This window comes from Gorilla gorilla, chromosome 2 (assembly GCF_029281585.2).
Source record: "Gorilla gorilla gorilla isolate KB3781 chromosome 2, NHGRI_mGorGor1-v2.1_pri, whole genome shotgun sequence".
Classification (NCBI taxonomy): Eukaryota; Metazoa; Chordata; class Mammalia; order Primates; family Hominidae; genus Gorilla; species Gorilla gorilla.
The window spans coordinates 208,134,901-208,154,215 of NC_086017.1; the positions used below are offsets into that span (position 1 = coordinate 208,134,901).

At 41.2% G+C, this 19,315-nt stretch overlaps 1 protein-coding gene across 1 annotated transcript; it reads left to right on the forward strand.

Annotated features, from left to right (window-relative positions):
* Positions 1 to 132: 132 nt before the first annotated feature.
* On the forward strand, positions 133 to 18,761 carry FBXO45 (F-box protein 45). The gene is made up of 3 exons (XM_031009677.3): positions 133 to 456; positions 8,892 to 9,248; positions 15,603 to 18,761. The coding sequence occupies exons 1-3, from the start codon at positions 133 to 135 to the stop codon at positions 15,786 to 15,788; spliced, it is 867 nt and encodes a 288-aa protein (XP_030865537.3). The 3' UTR covers positions 15,789 to 18,761.
* The last annotated feature ends 554 nt before the right edge of the window (positions 18,762 to 19,315 follow it).

Genomic DNA, 19,315 nt, shown 5'->3' on the forward strand with positions numbered 1-19,315 from the left:
AGGCGCCGGCGGTTGGCACCGAAAGGGGCGGTGAGCGAGCCGCTCCGGTCTCCGGGCGAGGCTTGGCCTTCCGAGCAGAGACGGCGGGAAGCGGCGGCGGCAGCGGCGGCCCTAGGGCCGGCTGGTGAGGCGATGGCGGCGCCGGCCCCGGGGGCTGGGGCAGCCTCGGGCGGCGCTGGCTGTAGCGGCGGCGGCGCGGGCGCGGGCGCGGGCGCGGGCTCGGGCTCTGGGCCCGCGGGGGCCGGGGGCCGGCTGCCCAGCCGGGTGCTGGAGTTGGTGTTCTCTTACCTGGAGCTGTCCGAGCTGCGGAGCTGCGCCCTGGTGTGCAAGCACTGGTACCGCTGCCTGCACGGCGATGAGAACAGCGAGGTGTGGCGGAGCCTGTGCGCCCGCAGCCTGGCAGAAGAGGCTCTGCGCACGGACATCCTCTGTAACCTGCCCAGCTACAAGGCCAAGGTGAGAGAGCCCCGGGCCACACCGCTGCCCCCAGTCCCGCTCCCCTGCGTCGTTCGCGGTGTTTCTCATCCAAGCTTCTGAGTCAGAAGCTTCGCGTCACCAGCCCGCCTTTCCACGGCTCCAGTCAATATTCTCCTCACCTCCCCCCAAGATAAAGATTCTCTTTTCTTTGGATCGAAGTTCTGCTCCTTAACCCATCCCACTTCCGTGATCCACTTTTCAAACAACTAGGTAGTTTGCATCACTCATTCAACTTTTGACAGTTTTCCCCGTTAAAGACAGACCGCCACTCTTGTACCTTTTAATGCCCTCATCCTAATTTTCTCCCTGGCCTCCAAATAGACTTCATTATATTAAATAATCCCGGCTACCTTAACATGGGCTTAGTTTCTAAGTTTCTAAGTTTCTAGTTTGCTTTCACTCCACGTTTATCTCATCTTTTCCAAGCTCTGATTTTTAACCATTTTTTTTCTTTATTTTCCCCCAAGTTCTCTTTAGTTCCCTCCACTATATTGGAGGCTTACAAGTGAGTGTAGTTCTAGTCATCCTGCTCGCTTACAAGATACAGGCTTTTATAGAACGTCCACGGGCACCACCTAACATACTGCTTTGTCCTACTGTTATTGGCTGTTTCCTTGCTAACTTTTTAATAGTTCCACATTGATGGTGTCTCTCTTTTTCTATTTGTCATCTAACGTGCTGATTACAGTTTCGCTGCATCCTTCCTGCATATTCCGCCCGCCTTCATATACAAAATAAAAATGTCAAGGAAGAAGTTGCGGTAGGGCTGAAAGGACTCTCAGGCCGTATAAACAAAGGGTCTTGGCCTTGAGTTGAGTTGAATGGTTAACAGCTATTCAGTATAGCAGTCAACCAAGATCATATATAAGAGAAGATAAAGTCTGATTGCAATGTATTAAACATAATAAATGCATTAGTAACTAAAATGATGACATCCCCCCCTTTTTTTTTTTTTGAGACGGAGTGCGATGGCGTGATCTCGGCTCACCGCAACCTCCGCCTTCCAGGTTCAAGCGATTGTCTTGCCTCAGCCTCCCGAGAAGCTGGGATTACAGGCATGCGCCACCATGCCTAATTTTGTATTTTTAGTAGAGTTGGGGTTTCTTCATGTTGGTTAGGCTGGCCTCGAACTCCCGACCTCAGGTGATCCGCCCTCCTCGGCCTCCCAGAGTGCTGGGATTACAGGCGTGAGCCACCGCGCGATAACACCCCTTTTTAATGCTAGCTTGCCAACAGGGGTCGGAGTAAGAAGTAAAAATTTTTTTTTCATGTGAAGCATGTAAAATTTATACTTATGTAGTAAAACCGGTTTTAGTTATAGAAGATAGGGAACATTGCCATTAAATATGTAAACTATCAAGTTGTTTCTCTTTTCTTTTTTATTTTTTTTTTATTTTTTGAGACGGAGTCTCTCTCTGTCACCCAGGCTGGAGTGCAGTGGCGCGATCTCAGCTCACTGCAACCTCCGCCTCCCGGGTTCACGCCATTCTCCTGTCTCAGCCTCCTGAGTAGCTGGGATTACAGGCGCCCCGCCACCATGCCCGGCTAATTTTTTGTACTTTCAGTAGAGACAGGGTTTCACCGTGTTAACCAGCATGGTCTCAATCTCCTGACCTCGTGATCTGTCGCCTTGGCCTCCCAAAGTGCTGGGATTACAGGCGTGAGCTCATGCACCCGGCCTCAAGTTGTTTTTCTATTAAGCGAAATAACAATAATTTACTAGGACTGTTTGTGCGTGGTGGCTATTCAGTGGATACTGGTTGTAATTTATATAGGTGAGTACAGACAATTGGAATTTTGTCCTACTTTGATAAATGTGTCGGTTTCATAAATTTTACTTAGTTTTTATTTTTCCGTAAAGTTTATTGTTTTTACTTATTTTAAACTAGGAGTTTTTGTTGTTGTTTTTGAGACAACAAAACTCTCGCCCAGGCTGCAGTGCAGTGGCACAATCATAGCTCACTGCATCCTCGACCTCCTGAGCTCAAGGGATCCTCCTTAGCTTAGCCTCCCGAGTAGCTGGAACTGCAGTCATGTGCCACCACACTGGCTAATTTTTTATTTTTTACAGACACGGGGTCTCACCTTGTTGCCTAAGCTGGTCTCAAACTCCTGGGCTCAAGCGATCTTCCCGCCTCAGCCTCCCAAAGTGCTGGGGTTACAGGCATTAGCCACTGCACCCAGCCTAAATTAGGAGTTGTTGTTTTGATAATTGACTTGTAATAGAAATGTGCACATGATTCAAGATTCATATTATAATATGTAATAGATAATGTGTTCGTGTGAGTCAAGCTTCAATAGAAGCAAAATGATATCAAGCAAAATGTTTTCCTTTCATCCTTGTCCCTCAGCTACCCGGTTCCTCTCCATGTATGCAACCTGTCTTACTTTTTCTTTTGTATCCTTCCAGAGATATTTTAGGTTTCTGAGGTTTTTAATACTTTGCTTTTCTGCTGTGTGCGTTATAGATGTTGTAGACTTGTACCAATCGCTGTTCATTCACACATTGTAGGACTTCCCTTGAATATTTTGAGGATAAAAGATTAATTCAGAAGGAGTCAAATAGTCTAGTAGGAAAGTCTTTCAATCTAGTAGAGGAGAGAAAAATGTATAGAAAGAACTGCTAATGTGTGGTAGAAATTGCTCCTTACTGTTACAGACATCAAAAAGTATACTAGAAGTTCAGTGAAAGGAGGAATTTACAAACTGAGTGGAGGATTGGAGAAGATTTGAGGTTGAGGTTATATCTGAGCTGAATTTTAAAGATGAGGAGGAGTTTAGTATTTTAGGAAGAGGAAGTACTCTGAGCAGAAGCAGGACAAGAGGAAAGTAAAGGGTTTGTACAACATATATTTTTATTTAAAAAAATGAGTGCCAGGCACTATGCTCATTTGCAGACGCAATGGCAAATGAAACAAACACAGACTCTTTTTTTTTTTTTTTTTTTGAGACGGAGTCTCGCTCTGTCGCCCAGGCTGGAGTGCAGTGGCGCGATCTCGGCTCACTGCAAGCTCCGCCTCCCGGGTTCACGCCATTCTCCTGCCTCAGCCTCCCGCGTAGCTGGGACTACAGGCGCCCGCCACCACGCCCGGCTAATTTTTTGTATTTTTTAGTAGAGACGGGGTTTCACTGTGTTAGCCAGGATGGTCTCGATCTCCTGACCTCGTGATCCGCCCGCCTCGGCCTCCCAAAGTGCTGGGATTACAGGCGTGAGCCACCGCGCCCGGCCACAAACACAGACTCTTAATGGATGTCTTGCCTTATGGAGCTTACAGTCTAGTAGGGGAAATGGATATTAATCAAATAATCACACAGATGTAAAACCGCATCTGGTAAGTAGTATGAAGGAAAAATACCTAGTGCTCTGATTGTCAGTGGTGGAGGATTTAACCTGGTGGAGAGGTGAGGGAAGGCTTTCTCAGATCCATGTACTGAGACCTGAAGGATGATAAGTAGGCCAAGGGCAGAGAGAACAGCCTTCCAGGAGGGAACCTTATGAGTGTGAGGGACGGAAAATATGTCAATGTGGCTGGAGCACAGAGAGCAAAGGTGATGCTGGTTTGAGATAAGATAGAAGAAGTGGACTGGGACCAAAGTGTAGGGAAGCCATTTTGAGTTGTAAGCAAGAAGGATTTGAGGTGTGAGGATTGGTGATATGATTATTTTGCATTTTAAGAGATTATTTCTGACTTTAGTATGGAGAACTAAATTGTTGGTTGGAAGGGGACCTTAGAAATATGGTAGATCAATTAGGAAATAGGTAGTGGAGGAGATAGAAATGGGCAGATTTAGTAAGTAAAATCTATAGAATTGTCAATAGATTTGAAATAGGGATGAGGAAGAGGGAAGTGGTAAGGATGACTCCTAGTATTTGGCTCACATAATGTAGAGATCATTCGATCTAGATTCTTTTTTTGAGATGAGGTCTTGCTCTGTTGCCCTGGCTGGAGTGCAGTGGAATGATCATAGCTCACTGCAGCCTTGAACTCCTGGGCTCAAGCGATCCTCCCACTTCAGCCTTCTGTGTGGCTGGGACTACAGGCATGTGCCACCATGCCCAGCTAATTTTTGTTATTATTTTTTTTTTGTAGAGATGTCTCGTTATGTTGCCCAGGCTGGTGGGCTAGGTTTTGAAGAAATGGCAATGAGTTCAGTTTTGGGAGAGCAGCATTTACAGTATTTTTGAGACAGAGATTTCCAATAGGCAGCTGTTGGAGGTTGGAGCTTAGAGGAGAGATCTGCGCTAAAGAAATAAAATAATATGGTTAGACTGAATGAAAGGAAGTAGTGGGAAATACTATAAAGCTATATTATGGGACTAGATATTTTATGGAGGGCTTTGAAATATAGCCTTCAGTCTGTAGTTTGGGTTTTGTACTACAGTTGTAAACCATAGAAGTTTGAACAGCAGAGTAACAAAGGCTCTACTTCAAAAAGACTAGGCCATAGATGAGTTGGAGAGGGCAGCGGTTAGTGCCTATACCAGAGATACTTAAGACCGGAACAGGTACGTTCAGGAGAGAAGGGGATGGCTGGAGAGCTGTCGTAGAAAACAATATACATAGGTAGACAGCTGACTGGGTGAATGGGATGAGGAAGATGGAGGTGTCAAATGGATTTTCCCAGGAGCCTGGATAACAGAGAATGATAGGAAAAGGTTTAGGGATAGCATAGAACAGGAAAGTGGAGTTTATTAATCTGTTTAGTTGTTTTTTTTTTAAGTTCATGTTTTACATATCACCCCGTAGCATTAATTATTTCAGTCATACTTGGCATCTGATGAGAATTCTCTGAAGTTCAGACTTAGATTTTAAGCTAGGTCTTCATGCTGCTTTTGCCATAACAAAATTCAGGTTGTGCATGGGACTGTGAGGCTATGGGTTGTTTTTAATTTATTAATTTGGTCTTTATTTTCCTTTTTTTTTTTTTTTTGAGACAGAGTCTTGCTCTGTTGCCCAGGCTGGAGCGCAGTGGCGCAATTTCAGCTCACTGCAACCTCTGCCTCCTGGGTTCAAGTGATTCTCCTGCCTCAGCCTCCCAAGTAGCTTGGATTACAGGAGCCTGCCACTACGTCCAGCTAATTTTTGTATTTTTAGTAGAGACAGGCTTTCACCATGTTGACCAGGACGGTCTCGATCTCTTGACCTCGTAATCCGCCTGCCTCGGCCTCCTGAAGTGCTGGGATTATAGGTGTGAGCCACCATGCCCGGCCTATTTTCCCATTTCATATGAAGTTTCCAGTATCTGTTTCTAAAAAATAAAGACACTTAATGTAATCACAATATGGTTATCACATCTAAATATAAATGTACGTTAATTCCTTAATATCAAAAATGCAGTGTTCAAATTGCCAGTTGTCTCATAAATGTTAAATGTTGCATTTTAAACTTATATAATCAAGATCTATATAAGGGTCCCTTGGCAAAGGTTGATATGTCTCTTAAGGCTATTTTAGTCTACATATTCACTCACCATCTCCCCAACCTCCCATCTTATTTGTTGAGGAAACAAGGTTGTTTACTCTCAGCTCGATTTTGCGGATTTCATTATCATCGTGTTGCTTGACATGTTCTTCTGTCCTCTATTTCCTACTGAGGTGTGATCAATTTAGATTAGATTAGATTTTTTTTGCAAGTTATTTTGTACTAGACTCAGTGGTTAAAGGTGTGTTAGAAAATAAGAGCTGCTAAATTGTTACGTGGCACAGAAAGTGGTGGGCAAGCACCCGGCAGAGAGAGACATCAAGGGAATTGGGTGGCCCTGGTTAAGAATAGCTTAATAGAGGTGATCTTAGAGAATGTGGGAGCAGAAAGCACATGTAATACTTTCAGCAAGAAGAACATCATCAAGGTAGCAAGGGAAATAGGAAGAATCAGATTTGGAGGGCTGTGAAAGCCAGGCAGAAGAATTTGCAGTTGGTAATGGTACTAAGTATGGAACTACCAGAGGTTATAGAACTGGGATGAGATGTAGTAAAGGTGCTGTTTTAGAAAGACAGGTCTGGAAATAATTCAGATAGAGAGTTGAGGACTGAGTTTGGAGAATTTGGTTGGGGCAGAGGAAGGGTGGTCACCAAAAAAGGAAATGATACAGGATCAGTCCAGGGAAATAGGAAGATGTCATAGAAGTTTGAGGAAGAGAGGGCCGGGCGTGGTGGCTCACGCCTGTAATCCCAGCACTTGCGGAGGCCGAGGCAGGCGGATCACCTGAGGTCAGAAGTTTGAGACCAGCCTGGCCAACATGGTGAAACCCTGTCTCTATTCAAAATTCAAAAATTAGCCAGGTGTGGTGGTGCACGTCTGTAATCCCAGCTACTCGGGGGAGGCTGAGACAGGAGAATTGCTTGAACCCAGGAGGCAGAGGTTGCAGTGAGCTGAGATTGAGCCACTGCACTCCAGCTTGGGTGACAGAGTGAGACTCCGTCTCAAAAAAAAAAAAAAGAAAAGGAAGTTTGAGGAAGAGGTTGTCAATAGTGTCAATGTGAAATTGGAATTTATAAGAATTGGGGAGTAGGCATAGGGAAATATTAATTAAATATTTTATAGTGAATTATTGATATTGTTCTTTTGAGTTATTTAGACAGTATTTGCTATTTTGGGGACATGTTCCTTCCCCATTTAATCTTCTTTTCCTTTCTTTTCTTTGTTTCTTTTTTTTTTTTTTTTGAGACAGGGTCTCGCTTTGTCACCCAGGCTGGAGTGCAGTGGTGTGATTTTGGCTCACTGCATCCTCTGCCTCCTGGGCTCAAGCATTCCTTCTGCCTCAGCCTCCCAAGTAGCTGGGATTACAAGCGTGCACTGCCACGCCCAGCTAATTTTTTGTATTTTTACTAGAGTTGGGGTTTCGCCTTGTTGCCCAGGCTAGTCTTGAACTCCGAGTTCAGGCGATTTGCCCACCTTGCCTTCCCAAAGTGCTGGGATTGCAGGGGTGAGCCACCGCGCCCGGCCCCTTCATTGAATCTTATGTTTTGGTCTTATAAGTGCCTTAAAGTATTTTATAATACGAGCAGATAGGAAAAACATTGGGAATGCCTCAGTTTTATTGTGAATGCATGGGATACTGGAAACAAATAGTTCTCTGTTTTTAAATCTGCGGTCTGCAGCTCACTGAAACAGTAGAGTGCCAGCGAATGGTAAACGAACAGGTGGTGAGGGGACTGGATCCTTGATCTCTCTTTGGGCCTCTTGCACTAACTCGCGGTTGAAATCCCTGAGAAGGACTAGGTGACCTTTAAGGGTCTTCTGGAGTTGATTCTATGCCTCTGGAGTTGATTTCTCAGGTTAGCTGAAACATAGGTCCCAGCGTTCCACTGCTTTGGGTAGTTTGACTAAAGTAGAGAAGGGATTTTTTAAAAACATACTAGCCAGGCAGGCGTAGTGACTCGAACCTGTAACGCCAGCTACTCGGAAGACTGAGATGGGAGTATCACTTGAGCCAAGGAGTTCAAGGCTGCAGTGCGCTACGATTGTGCCACTGCACTCCAGTCTGGGTGACAGAGTGAGATGTTGTCTAAAAAAAATTTTAAATACACAAACTAAAAGTTTAAAATTGTTTATAAGAAATTGTTATTGTTTGTATAGAAGAGCTATTTTCATACCCTCTTTATTTTGGAAGTGTAAACCTTTGTATTTACTGAAGAGTCAACTAACTTGTCTTATTGATAACTTCTCTTCATAAATTCTAGTAGTTGAGCCTAGATGCTATCTAGGGGATTATTTGATTTGGTAAAATGAGATTGGTGATTTTTTTATTGTATAAGTCATATCCAGCAAGTAGGCTGAGGATCTAAGGTAGTTTGTGTTTACTAAAATTTTTCATAAACTTTAGAGCTGCTAGGATTAAAGTTTCTGTTTTATGTAAAATATAATTCTTTTTGATGACAGCATTGCCCATATGAAAACTGTACATCTCAATTTTTTGGTATAAAAATATCAAATATAAACAAAAGTAGAGAAAATAGTTTGATGAACTTCCTTATACCCATCACCAAGCTTTGCCAATGATTAATTTATGGCCAGTCTAGTTTCATGTTTCTATTGCACACTCTCCCACTCCATCTCTGGATATTTCAAAGCAATTCCCAGATACCATTCTTTTATCCATAAACGTTTCAGTATTATCTGTAAGATATAAGGATTTTTTTTTTGTATCTTTTGATGTTTTAAGAAGTCTGTTTGAGGAAATACTACAATTTAAAATTTTGCTCAGTGATGAAACAGTTGGCAGTTATTTTTAATGTTATTTATTCTGTTAGTATCCCATCCTGAAACTTCAGCCATTATTTGGAAATACTTGTGTTATTTTAAAATATATAACTTCGTTATTTAAAAACATACAGTGTGAAGTTTGGGTAATTTTTAATATTTAAGAAAAATAAAATTGTTATTTATTTGGTCTGTTTTTCATCTTTTTAGATACGTGCTTTTCAACATGCCTTCAGCACTAATGACTGCTCCAGGAATGTCTACATTAAGAAGAATGGCTTTACTTTACATCGAAACCCCATTGCTCAGAGCACTGATGGTGCAAGGACCAAGATTGGTTTCAGTGAGGGCCGCCATGCATGGGAAGTGTGGTGGGAGGGCCCTCTGGGCACTGTGGCAGTGATTGGAATTGCCACGAAACGGGCCCCCATGCAGTGCCAAGGTTATGTGGCATTGCTGGGCAGTGATGACCAGAGCTGGGGCTGGAATCTGGTGGACAATAATCTACTACATAATGGAGAAGTCAATGGCAGTTTTCCACAGTGCAACAACGCACCAAAATATCAGGTGAGAAACTGGGGTTTTTCTCAAGTATGGGCCTTTGTCAAATCACGCCTTAATTTGTTTTAAATTTACAAATTTTTATATCGCAGTTTTGTTTGTCTTTTTGGTAATTTTTATTTTTATTGTTTTTTTATTTTTTCAGATACCCAGACTTCAAGGAGATTTTTTTTTTTTAATGTTAGGAAGTTATGGTTAATTTTGTTGGGTGTTATATTTTGATTTTGGCTATGCAGAAAAATATTCTTTTTTTTTTGTTTTTTTTAGACAGAATCTCGCTCTGTTGCCCAGGCTAGAGTGCAATGGCGCAAACTCGGCTCACTGCAACCTCCACCTCCCAGGTTCAAGCAATTCTCTGCCTCAGCCTCCCGAGTAGTTGGGATTACAGGTGCCCACCACCATGCCTGGCTAATTTTTGTATTTTTAGTAGAGACAGGGTTTCACCATCTTGGCCAGGCTGGTCTTGAACTCCTAACCTCGTGATTCATCTGCCTTGGCCTCCCAAAGTGCTGGGATTACAGGCGTGAGCCACCACGCCCCGCCTCAAGGAGATTTTTTGACCATTTTAAAATAAATGTATAAATGATCTATCTCAATATTTGTTTCCTAATACAACTTTAAGCAGCCTATTTTTGCTCCAGATCGGGGTTGGCAAACCTTTTTGTAAGGGCCACGTAGTAAATCTTTAAGGCTTTGCAGTCCATATGGTCTCTGTCACAACTTTTTTTTTTTTAATGTCGTTTTCAAGGTAAGGATCTATCACGAGTTTCAACTCTATTTATAGTACAAAAGCAGTCATCGATAATACGTAAATGAACGAACATGGCTGTATTCCATAGACCTTATTTATGGGCTGCAGGACAGATTTGGTCCAGGGGCTGTAGTTTGCCAGTTCATGCTCTATATCAAGCTTGTCCAACCCACAGCCTGCATGCAGCCCACAATGGCTTTGATTGCGACCCAATGCAAATTCATAAACTTTCTTAAAACATTATGAGATTTTTTTGCAATTTTTTTTTTTTTAAAGCTGATTAGCTGTCGTTAGTGTTAGTGTATTTTATGTGTGGCCCAAAACAATTCTTCCAGTGTGGCCCAGGGAAGCCAAAGGATTGAATACCCCTGCTCTAGATGGTCATCTTTCCTGTATCACGGCACATCCAAATCTTTTTCTAGGCTCCTTACCCCAGTAAATACAGCTCTGTGCATGCACATGCGTGTGTACCCTCTGTTTGTGGATTCAAAGCCCCTGGAGGCATCAAGTGATTTCTGCAGAGACAGGCAAATTGAGGCAAACTGCTGTATTTTTTATTCTTTTCATCTTAGGCTTAAGGCATACTCATTTGACTGAAGTTAAAATTATAGTTCCTATTTGTAAAAGCCGTATTTATTACTATAGACTTAACAGGGTGTAATATACAATAATCTGATAAGAAATTGGAAGTCTTTAAAGAACTATAGACTGCATATTTTAGAGCCACCTGTGGCGTGAAAGTTCCAGCCTCAGTAATGACCTCAAGTCAGACATACTAAAGCAGAAGAACCAAAAATACATCCCATTTTCTGAGGTATATAAGCTGGAAGGATTTTTTTCATGGAATGTTTCCTCACTATCCTTTTAGGCTCTGCGGATACTATAAGGAGAAGGGTGTGTAGACTTTATCACTAAAAACGAAGTCCTGTCGCCACCCTTGTAATGATTTTGTAAGTGAAAGTCCTTAAGTCTGTTTTTCAGAGAACATGCTCTATGGTTTTAGTCCTTTTAAATTTATTGAGATTTGTTTTATTCTAATATGTGGTCTGTTTGGATGAGTGTCCCATGTGTGCTTGAAAAAATGTATATTCTTTTGCTGAATGGAATATTCTGTAAATGAGAATTAGGTGAAGTCAATTGATAATGTTCAAGTCTTACATAGTGTTACTGATTTTTTTCTACCCTTCTATTATTTACTGAGAGGAGTATTGAAATCTCCATCTATCCTTGCTAATTTGTCTTTCTTCTTTTAGTTCTCTCAGTGTTTGCTTCGTGTATTTTGGAGCTCTGTTACTACTGGTGCATATACATTTCTAATTGTTATATCTCCCTGCCTGATTTATTCTTTTATTATGAAATGACTTCCTTTGACTCTAGTAATCCTCTGTCAATCTGTCTTTGTATTTAAAGTGGAGCTCCTACACAGCACATAGTTGGATCTTGATTTTTATCTAACCCAGTCTCTGTCTCTGACTTTTTTTTTTTTGAGACGGAGTTTCACTCTTGTTGCCCAGGCTGGAAGTGCAATGGCGCGATCTCGGCTCACCGCAACCTCCACCTCCCAGGTTCAAGTGATTCTCCTGCTTCAGCCTCCCGAGTAGCTGGTATTAGAGGCATGTGCCACCACGCCTGGCTAATTTAATTTTATATTTTTTTAGTAGAGAAGGGGTTTCTTTTTTTTTTTTTTCTCTCTCTTTTTGAGACAGAGTTTCACTCTTGTTGCCCATGCTGGAGTGCAATGGCATGATCTCAGCTCACCGCAACCTCTGCCTCCCGGGTCCCGGTTCAAGCAGTTCTCCTACCTCAGCCTCCTGGGTAGCTGGGATTACAGGCATGCGCCACCACAGCCAGCTAATTTTTGTATTTTTAGTAGAGATGGGGTTTCACCACGTTGGCCAGGCTTGTCTCGAACTCCTGACCTCGTGATCCGCCTGCCTCGGCCTCCCAAAGTGCTCGGATTACAGGCATGAGCCACCGTGCCTGGCGAGACGGGGTTTCTCCATGTTGGTCAGGCTGGTCTTGAACTCCCAACCTCAAGTGATCCACCCGCCTTGGCCTCCCAATTGCTGGGATTACAGGTGTGAGCCACTGCGCCCAGCTTCGGTCTCTGACTTTTAAGTGTTTAGTTCATTTACCTTTAATGTAAGTGTTGGACTGCCTGATGTTGTCCTTATCTCTGCCTCTAAAACTATGTTCTTGTTTTTTCCCCCAACCTTGTTTCTCTCTAATCTTTGCATTAGATAATTTCTTTTCCTTTTTTTTTTTTTTTTTTTTGAGATAGGGTCTCTCTCTGACACCTTGGCTGGAGTGGTGCGTGCAATGGTGCAGTGGCGTGATGATCTTGGCTTACTGAAACCTCTGCCTCCCAGGCTCAAGTGATCGTCCCACCTCAGCCTCCAGAGTAGCTGGGACTACAGGTGCTCCCCACCAATGCCCGGCTAATATTTGTATTTTTTGTAGAGACAGGGTTTTGCCATTTTGCCCAGGCTGGTTTTGAACTCCTGAGCTCAAGCAGCTGCCTGCCTCAGTCTCCCAAAGTGCTGGGATTATAGGCATGAACCACTGGGCTTGACCTAAATTGGATAATTTCTGTTGTTCTGTCTTCAAGGTTATAAATTTTTTTCTTTTGCCATCTCACCTCTGCTATTGAACTGGGCTAGTAAATTTTGCTTATTGTACACTTCAGCTTTAGAATTTTCTTTTTTTTCTTTTTCCTTTTTTTTTTTTTGAGACAAGAGTCTCACTCTGTCGCCAGGCTGGAGTGCAGTGGCACGATCTGGGCTCACTACAGCCACCGACTCCCGGGTTCAAGTGATTCTTCTGCCTCAGCCTCCTGAGTAGCTGGGACTACAGGTGTGTGCCGCCATGCCCAGCTAATTTTTGTATTTTTAGTAGAGATGAGGTTTCACCATGTTGGCCAGGATGGTCTCGATCTCTTGACCTCGTGATCCGCCCGCCTCGGCCTCCCAAAGTGAAAGTACTGGGATTACAGGCGTGAGCCACCGCACTGGGCCTGGTTCTTTTTTAGAGTAAATTTCCTTTTCGAGATTCCTTATTTATTTACTTGTACTATATTTAAAAAAAAAAAATCTTTGGACATATTTATAACAGCTGCTTTGAAGTCTTTACCAAATCCAACACTTAGGCCCACCTGGGTTCAGCTTCTATTGATTGCTTTTTTCCCCTAAATATGAATCACGCTTTCCTGTTTCTTTTCATATCTAGTAATTTTTTTAACTGAAACCTAAATGTGTAGATAATATGTAGTAGTAACTCCTGAATGTTTTGTTTCTAGAAACTGCTTTATTCTCTGAAAAGTATAGGTTTTCTTGTTTTAGTAGGCAGTTAACTTGCCTATACTCAAACTATAAACTCTGTCTCATGTGATGTGTGGCAGCTACTGTCTGCTCAGTTTTTTCAGCTTTGCTGCTTTTTCAGTCCTGGAGGTTTACCCTGTGCCTTTGTAATATAGTGGTCACTCAGGGATTTGGGCAGTTAATTCTCAGATTTTGGGGTTCATCCTTTCTGTGGTTCTGTTGCTTTTGGAGTTCCTCCTCTAAGTTTCCAGTTGCTCTGCCATCTCCCACGTTTTACCCCTGGCACCTAAAGATGGTAAGACTTCGCTTTCTCCACCCTGGGCTTTGTGCGTGCTGTGTGCTCAAAGGTGAAGCAGATTTGCAGATTTCACCAGGAGTAATCGTTACTTAGTTTCAACTTCTGTAAAATAGGGATAATTCCTAGGATTAGTGTGAGGATTAAATGGGATAATACAAACACGACACAACACAAATACCCAACAAAATTAGCTTTTCATTTCTACTTTGTTAATATTTTGTTGGTAGGAGTGGTGGTGATGATGATTTGGAGGTTCTTAGATCCATAAAATGAGGTGTGGGTTAATCTGTGAGGTGGGCAAAGGGAGGAAAAAAGCAGATGTTGGCAGTTACTGTTAACAGGAAATACAGTGAAGGAAAGTAAATGACAATAGTAGGGGTTATAATCAGGTAGAATTAAATTTTGATTGCAAACATTAGGACTTTCTGTTTCCAATTTTGTAGATGCAACATCCTTTTATAAATGCAAACTAAAAAGATGAAACATCCTTTTTTTTTTTTTTTTTTGCTTACTTTTCCAAATGGGAAAAAACTGGATATATTCTGCTTCCAGTTTCGTTTAATAATCAGTGCTGCTGTTTTTTATAACAAACTGGTGTTTCAGAGTTGTGAACCACAAATTGTTTAATAAGCCTATTCTGTATTCTACGTTAGAATTTGTAGCCAGATTGGATTATTCATGATTCCACATTACATGTGGAACTGCTTTGTAAACTTTAAAAGCTGTGTGTCTTACTATGGTGATTTTTAAAATTGTGGTGAAACATACATATTTATTATTTTAACCATTTGTAAGTATACAATTCAGTGGCATTAAATACATTCACACACCTCTCTCTATACCCAAAACTTTTTCCTCACCCCAACGTAATCTCTATTATGTTCATTCCCTATTTCCTTCACTCCCCACCCCTGGTAAACTCTACAACTATATGTATTTGAGTATTCTAGATACTTTATATAGGTGGAATCATACCATTTAGCCTTTTGTGTCTGGCTCATTTCACTTAGCATAATATTTTCAGGGTCTATCTATGTTGTAGCATATATCAAAATTTCATTTCTGTTTATGGCTGAATAATATTCCATTGTACGGCCGGGCGCGGTGGCTCATGCCTGTAATTCCAGCACTTTGGGAGGCTGAGGCAGGCGGATCACGAGGTCAGGAGATGGAGACCATCCTGGCTAACACGGTGAAACCCGTCTCTACTAAAAATACAAAAAATCAGCTGGGCGTGGTGGCGGGCGCCTGTAGTCCCAGCTACTGGGGAGGCTGAGGCAGGAGAATGGCGTGAACCCGGGAGGCGGAGCTTGCAGTGAGCTGAGATTGTACCACTGCACTCCAGCCTGGGCGACAGAGTGAGACTCCATCTCAAAAAAAAAAAAAGTTCCGTTGTATGTATAGTATAGTAATTTGAGAAGCTGATTTAGATTGCTCTTTTTGGTAAAATATGCCAGGTTAGAGATTTTAGTGTTAACCTTAAGAAGAACCTTTAAACAAAGAGTAAATAAAATCAATCTAGGTAGTGTGCAGGTGGAACATTTAAATTGTAAGTAATTAAGTGTAGATTCCATGTGAGTCTTAAAAACAAAACTATCAAAGTAAGCATTTGTGATGTGTTACCTAGGCTGGAGTGCAGTGGGCAGTGGTGCGATACCAGCTTTGCGCCACCACACCCAGCTAATTTTTGTATTTTTAATAGAGATGGGTTTTCACCATGTTGCCCAGGCTGGTCTTGAACTCCTGGGCTCAAGCAATCCGCCCGCCTCAGCCTCCCAAAGTGCTGGGATTACAGGCATGAGCCACCATGCCCGGCCAGATGTATGTCCTTTTTTTATAGATGTTTCTTCCTGACTAGAAAGCTTCCCTTCTGATTTTTCTAGATAGCTTTCAGGATAATATTCTTAATATTTTCAACTTCTTGATGTGTGTCTTGTTTCTTCTAGCTACACCCTTGGCAGATTTTCTTCTAACCTTTTGATATCTGTTTGCAGATAGGAGAAAGAATTCGAGTCATCTTGGACATGGAAGATAAGACTTTAGCTTTTGAACGTGGATATGAGTTCCTGGGGGTTGCTTTCAGAGGACTTCCAAAGGTCTGCTTATACCCAGCAGTTTCTGCTGTATATGGCAACACAGAAGTGACTTTGGTTTACCTTGGAAAACCTTTGGACGGATGACAGTGGCTTTCTTGTGATGACAGACAGAATGGAGGAGAGATCTGCTTATGGGAAGTAGAACCATGAAGTGACTGTCACACGTGCATGTCCAGGAAACATCCTGAAAACACATGAAGTCGTAAACTGGAGAAGCAGCTCTACAGCAGAGATTACCTTCGTGTTTCCTCTTTCTACTGGGCCAGAAAAATCCTCAGGGTTGCAGTTGGTTGAGTGGGCAGTTGACATATGCATGTTGCACCCGATGTTGTCTCTAAGTTAGCAATGTGTTATTTCCAGCTTTAAAGGTGAGATTGTGGAGATGCTGTCAAAGGGATAAGATAAGGAAATAGCAAGATTTTTAAGTAGTGTGTTTGTGAAGACTGATCCCATTTTACAACTGCCTGTTCTTTCTCCAGTCCCTTTTTTTCCAGCCAGCTTGACTATTAGGAAAGTATGAAACTGGTTGGGTTTTATTTAATATTTTTAATATATTGAGAAGCATGGTCTGCCTGGACTGCACTTCTCTAAAAGTGAGATATAAAATTGTGCAGCTATTTTAAAAGTTGTATATAATATGTGTGTAAAAAAAACTGTAAAAAAGAAAGGACAAACAGGTTGCTTTGTTCTAGTTCTAATTTCTTAAAAACCACTACATGGTTACAAAATTGGAATAACATTTGGGGACAACTGGGTTAACTACAAAGAAGAGGATTTTAAGAGGAGATGTGTTGTATTGACTCATTTTGTATTATTTTTGGCTTACAGTTCCCATAGCTGTTAGAGTCTGGTTTGTTTTTGTTTTTACTCTCAAAATCATAGTAAAGATCTCTCAGTCTCCTGGCTAAAGACTGAAGGAAGGCAAATCTATTTCTAATTATACATATATCAGTAAGGATGATCTCAGCATAATAGTAATGTGTATCTTTTGGTATCCAGTTTTATTTTTGGCCTTCTAAGAAAGTGTCTCATAACACAGAACATTGCCATTTGCTCTTGTAGGCCTCAAATATGAAAGCTATTAGTCATAGAGCCTAGGAAAAAAAGAATTGATTAATGGTCCTTTTATTTTGTAACCTTATAAATGCTGTAGATATTATCAAAAAAATTTTAATTTCATATTGTTTACATCATGCAACTAATCTAAGCCTCAAACTCATTATTGGGGCTATAAAGAAAACGTTTACTTACCCAGCTGAAACAGGTTAAGAATATTCTTAATCTCATTATAGATAATTGCCCCCATGGGACTTGAAATACAACACCTTGTGCTGAAAACTTCAGGTTGGCAATATTTGAAGGTTTCGTTGTAGAAGAGTTTAACATTAACTCCTATTTTGACTTACAAATCTTATTTCTCATCTCTAAAATGCTTTTGAATTAATAATCCAACCCACATGAGCTGAGAGTTTTTCTTTTGTTAGAAAAGAAACAGACATCTTTCTGTATGAAAGTATAAATTGTATGGTTTTAGATACATAAGAATTGACAAAGGCGAGCGAAATCTTTGTACTTCTGAGTTCTTGCTGTATGTATGTTTTGTTTTAAATCTGATTAGGGACACCCAGCAGCTGGCTGGGATTCTAGGATTGCTCCTTGGGAGTGAAGATTGTCAATACTCCTGTGAAGCAAGGGATTTCAGCCATAGAACAAAGATTTGTTGTTGCCACCTGAAAAGTTCACAAGTACTTATTGTGTATTTGGTACATTGCTTGAAAAGATGAAATCTGTTAAAGATTCTTTTCGATGTCCAGGTTAAGAAGAAACCTCCTTGTATTGAGTGAAATTATATGTTAAATGTATTAGAGAATGTAGATGGTATAGAAATTGATTTTTCTTGGTGTAGAGCAACTCAGTTCGGCAAAGTTTAAAATTTGATTAAACAAGAGAAGTGGTTCAGGTTGAAGATGGACTTGTTAGGAAGTGATCAAGTCCTTTAAGTACTTGTTTCTTTTTCAGGTTGTGATGTGGCCATTCCGAATTTTGTTGAGAGTTTGGTTTATAATTGTCTCTTTTGTCTTGTTAGTAAACATTCATTTGCAACAGTTTTGAAGGTGCTGAGTGGAAAACCGAAACACATGGTTATTGCGTATTGGACCTAGAATGAAATAATTGCCTCAATATTTAACAACAAGCCATTCTTATCTCAAAGATTTAAATTCCCGAATATCCCATTTGCAAATCATATGCAATTGAAGTGAACAGCGTGAGCATCTGGGTAATGAAGGGCCTTCATTTACGTAAATTTGTCACTAAAACCCAGTAGTAGCTCTACAAAATCTTAAACTGCTGCAGTGCTCAAGAAGATGGAATATCTTTGTCATTGGTGCTGAGGAGAGCATTTCGGTAGAAGACAGTTGCTCCTGAAGATTGAGTGTAAATCATTCAAACCGGTGGTTCTCAGCGTTGGCTGTATACACTTTGTAGTCACTTTGGAATGTTGGAAGACACATCGATGCTTGGGTTCCGTATGCCAAGATTCTGATGTTGGTCTGGAATATGAGCTGGTCATAAGGATTTTTAAAAACTTTCTGGTCATTTCAATATGCTGCCAAGGTTGAGAACCACTGTTGTAAAATTCACCTTGAGTTTTCTCATCTGCAAAATAGAAAAAAAAAAAAAATCCTTGCTCCCTCCCTTCACTACCTCACAAGGATATTGAGGGTAAAGGAGAAAATAATGGGAAAGTGCTTGTGCCGTGGATGAAAAGTGCTATTAAAAGTCAAAGGAGTGTTCTGTTTCAATTCATAGTATGATCAGTGAAAGTGTAACTGACTATACTTTGTTGACTTGGGAAACCTGGAGCACTTTCTTTGGTTGGTTAACAAGCATGCAGATGTGGAAGCAGACGTTACTATTATCCCTACTACGGTCTTCTGTCATACTGAGACAGGCTGTTTTAATTACCTGGTTTTACATAGGAAGGAAGAAATATTAAGGCTTAAAGTTTGTAATGATCAATGGCTCATAATTCATTAAATCTTTTCATACAAGGAATTTGTGGTTAATGTCATTTCATAGTTGCCATTATTTTCTCATTATTTGACTTGAATGTTAAGCCATTTATTTCATCTCCCTCATTCACATAAAGTGTAGATATGGATTCAATAAGACACCTAAAGAAAGTAAGATTTACCCAGTTAATATTTGAAATCATTGTTCAGTGATTAGGCATTTTCTGCCTTTTAGAATTATTTGACTGGAGAAAGAGTTTCAAAAATAGCAGAGCCCTAAACCATAAAGAAACTACTACTGTATAATGAACTTTTGTTTGTTTTTGGAGACAGGGTTTCACTCTACTGCCTAGGCAGGTCTTGAACTCCTGGGCTCAAGCAGTCTTCCTGCCTCAGCCTCCCAAGTAGCTGGAATTACAGGTGTATGCCACTGTACCCAGCTTTAACTTTTAATTCCCCAAACTATGTAGATTGTCATATTAATATTAATTTTTTTTGTTATTTTGAAGAAGTGAGTAGTTTGAAGAGATAGAAACTTAGGGAGTGGTGTGTATGTTTCTTTTTTGGAGACAGAGTCACCCAGGCTGGAGTGCACGA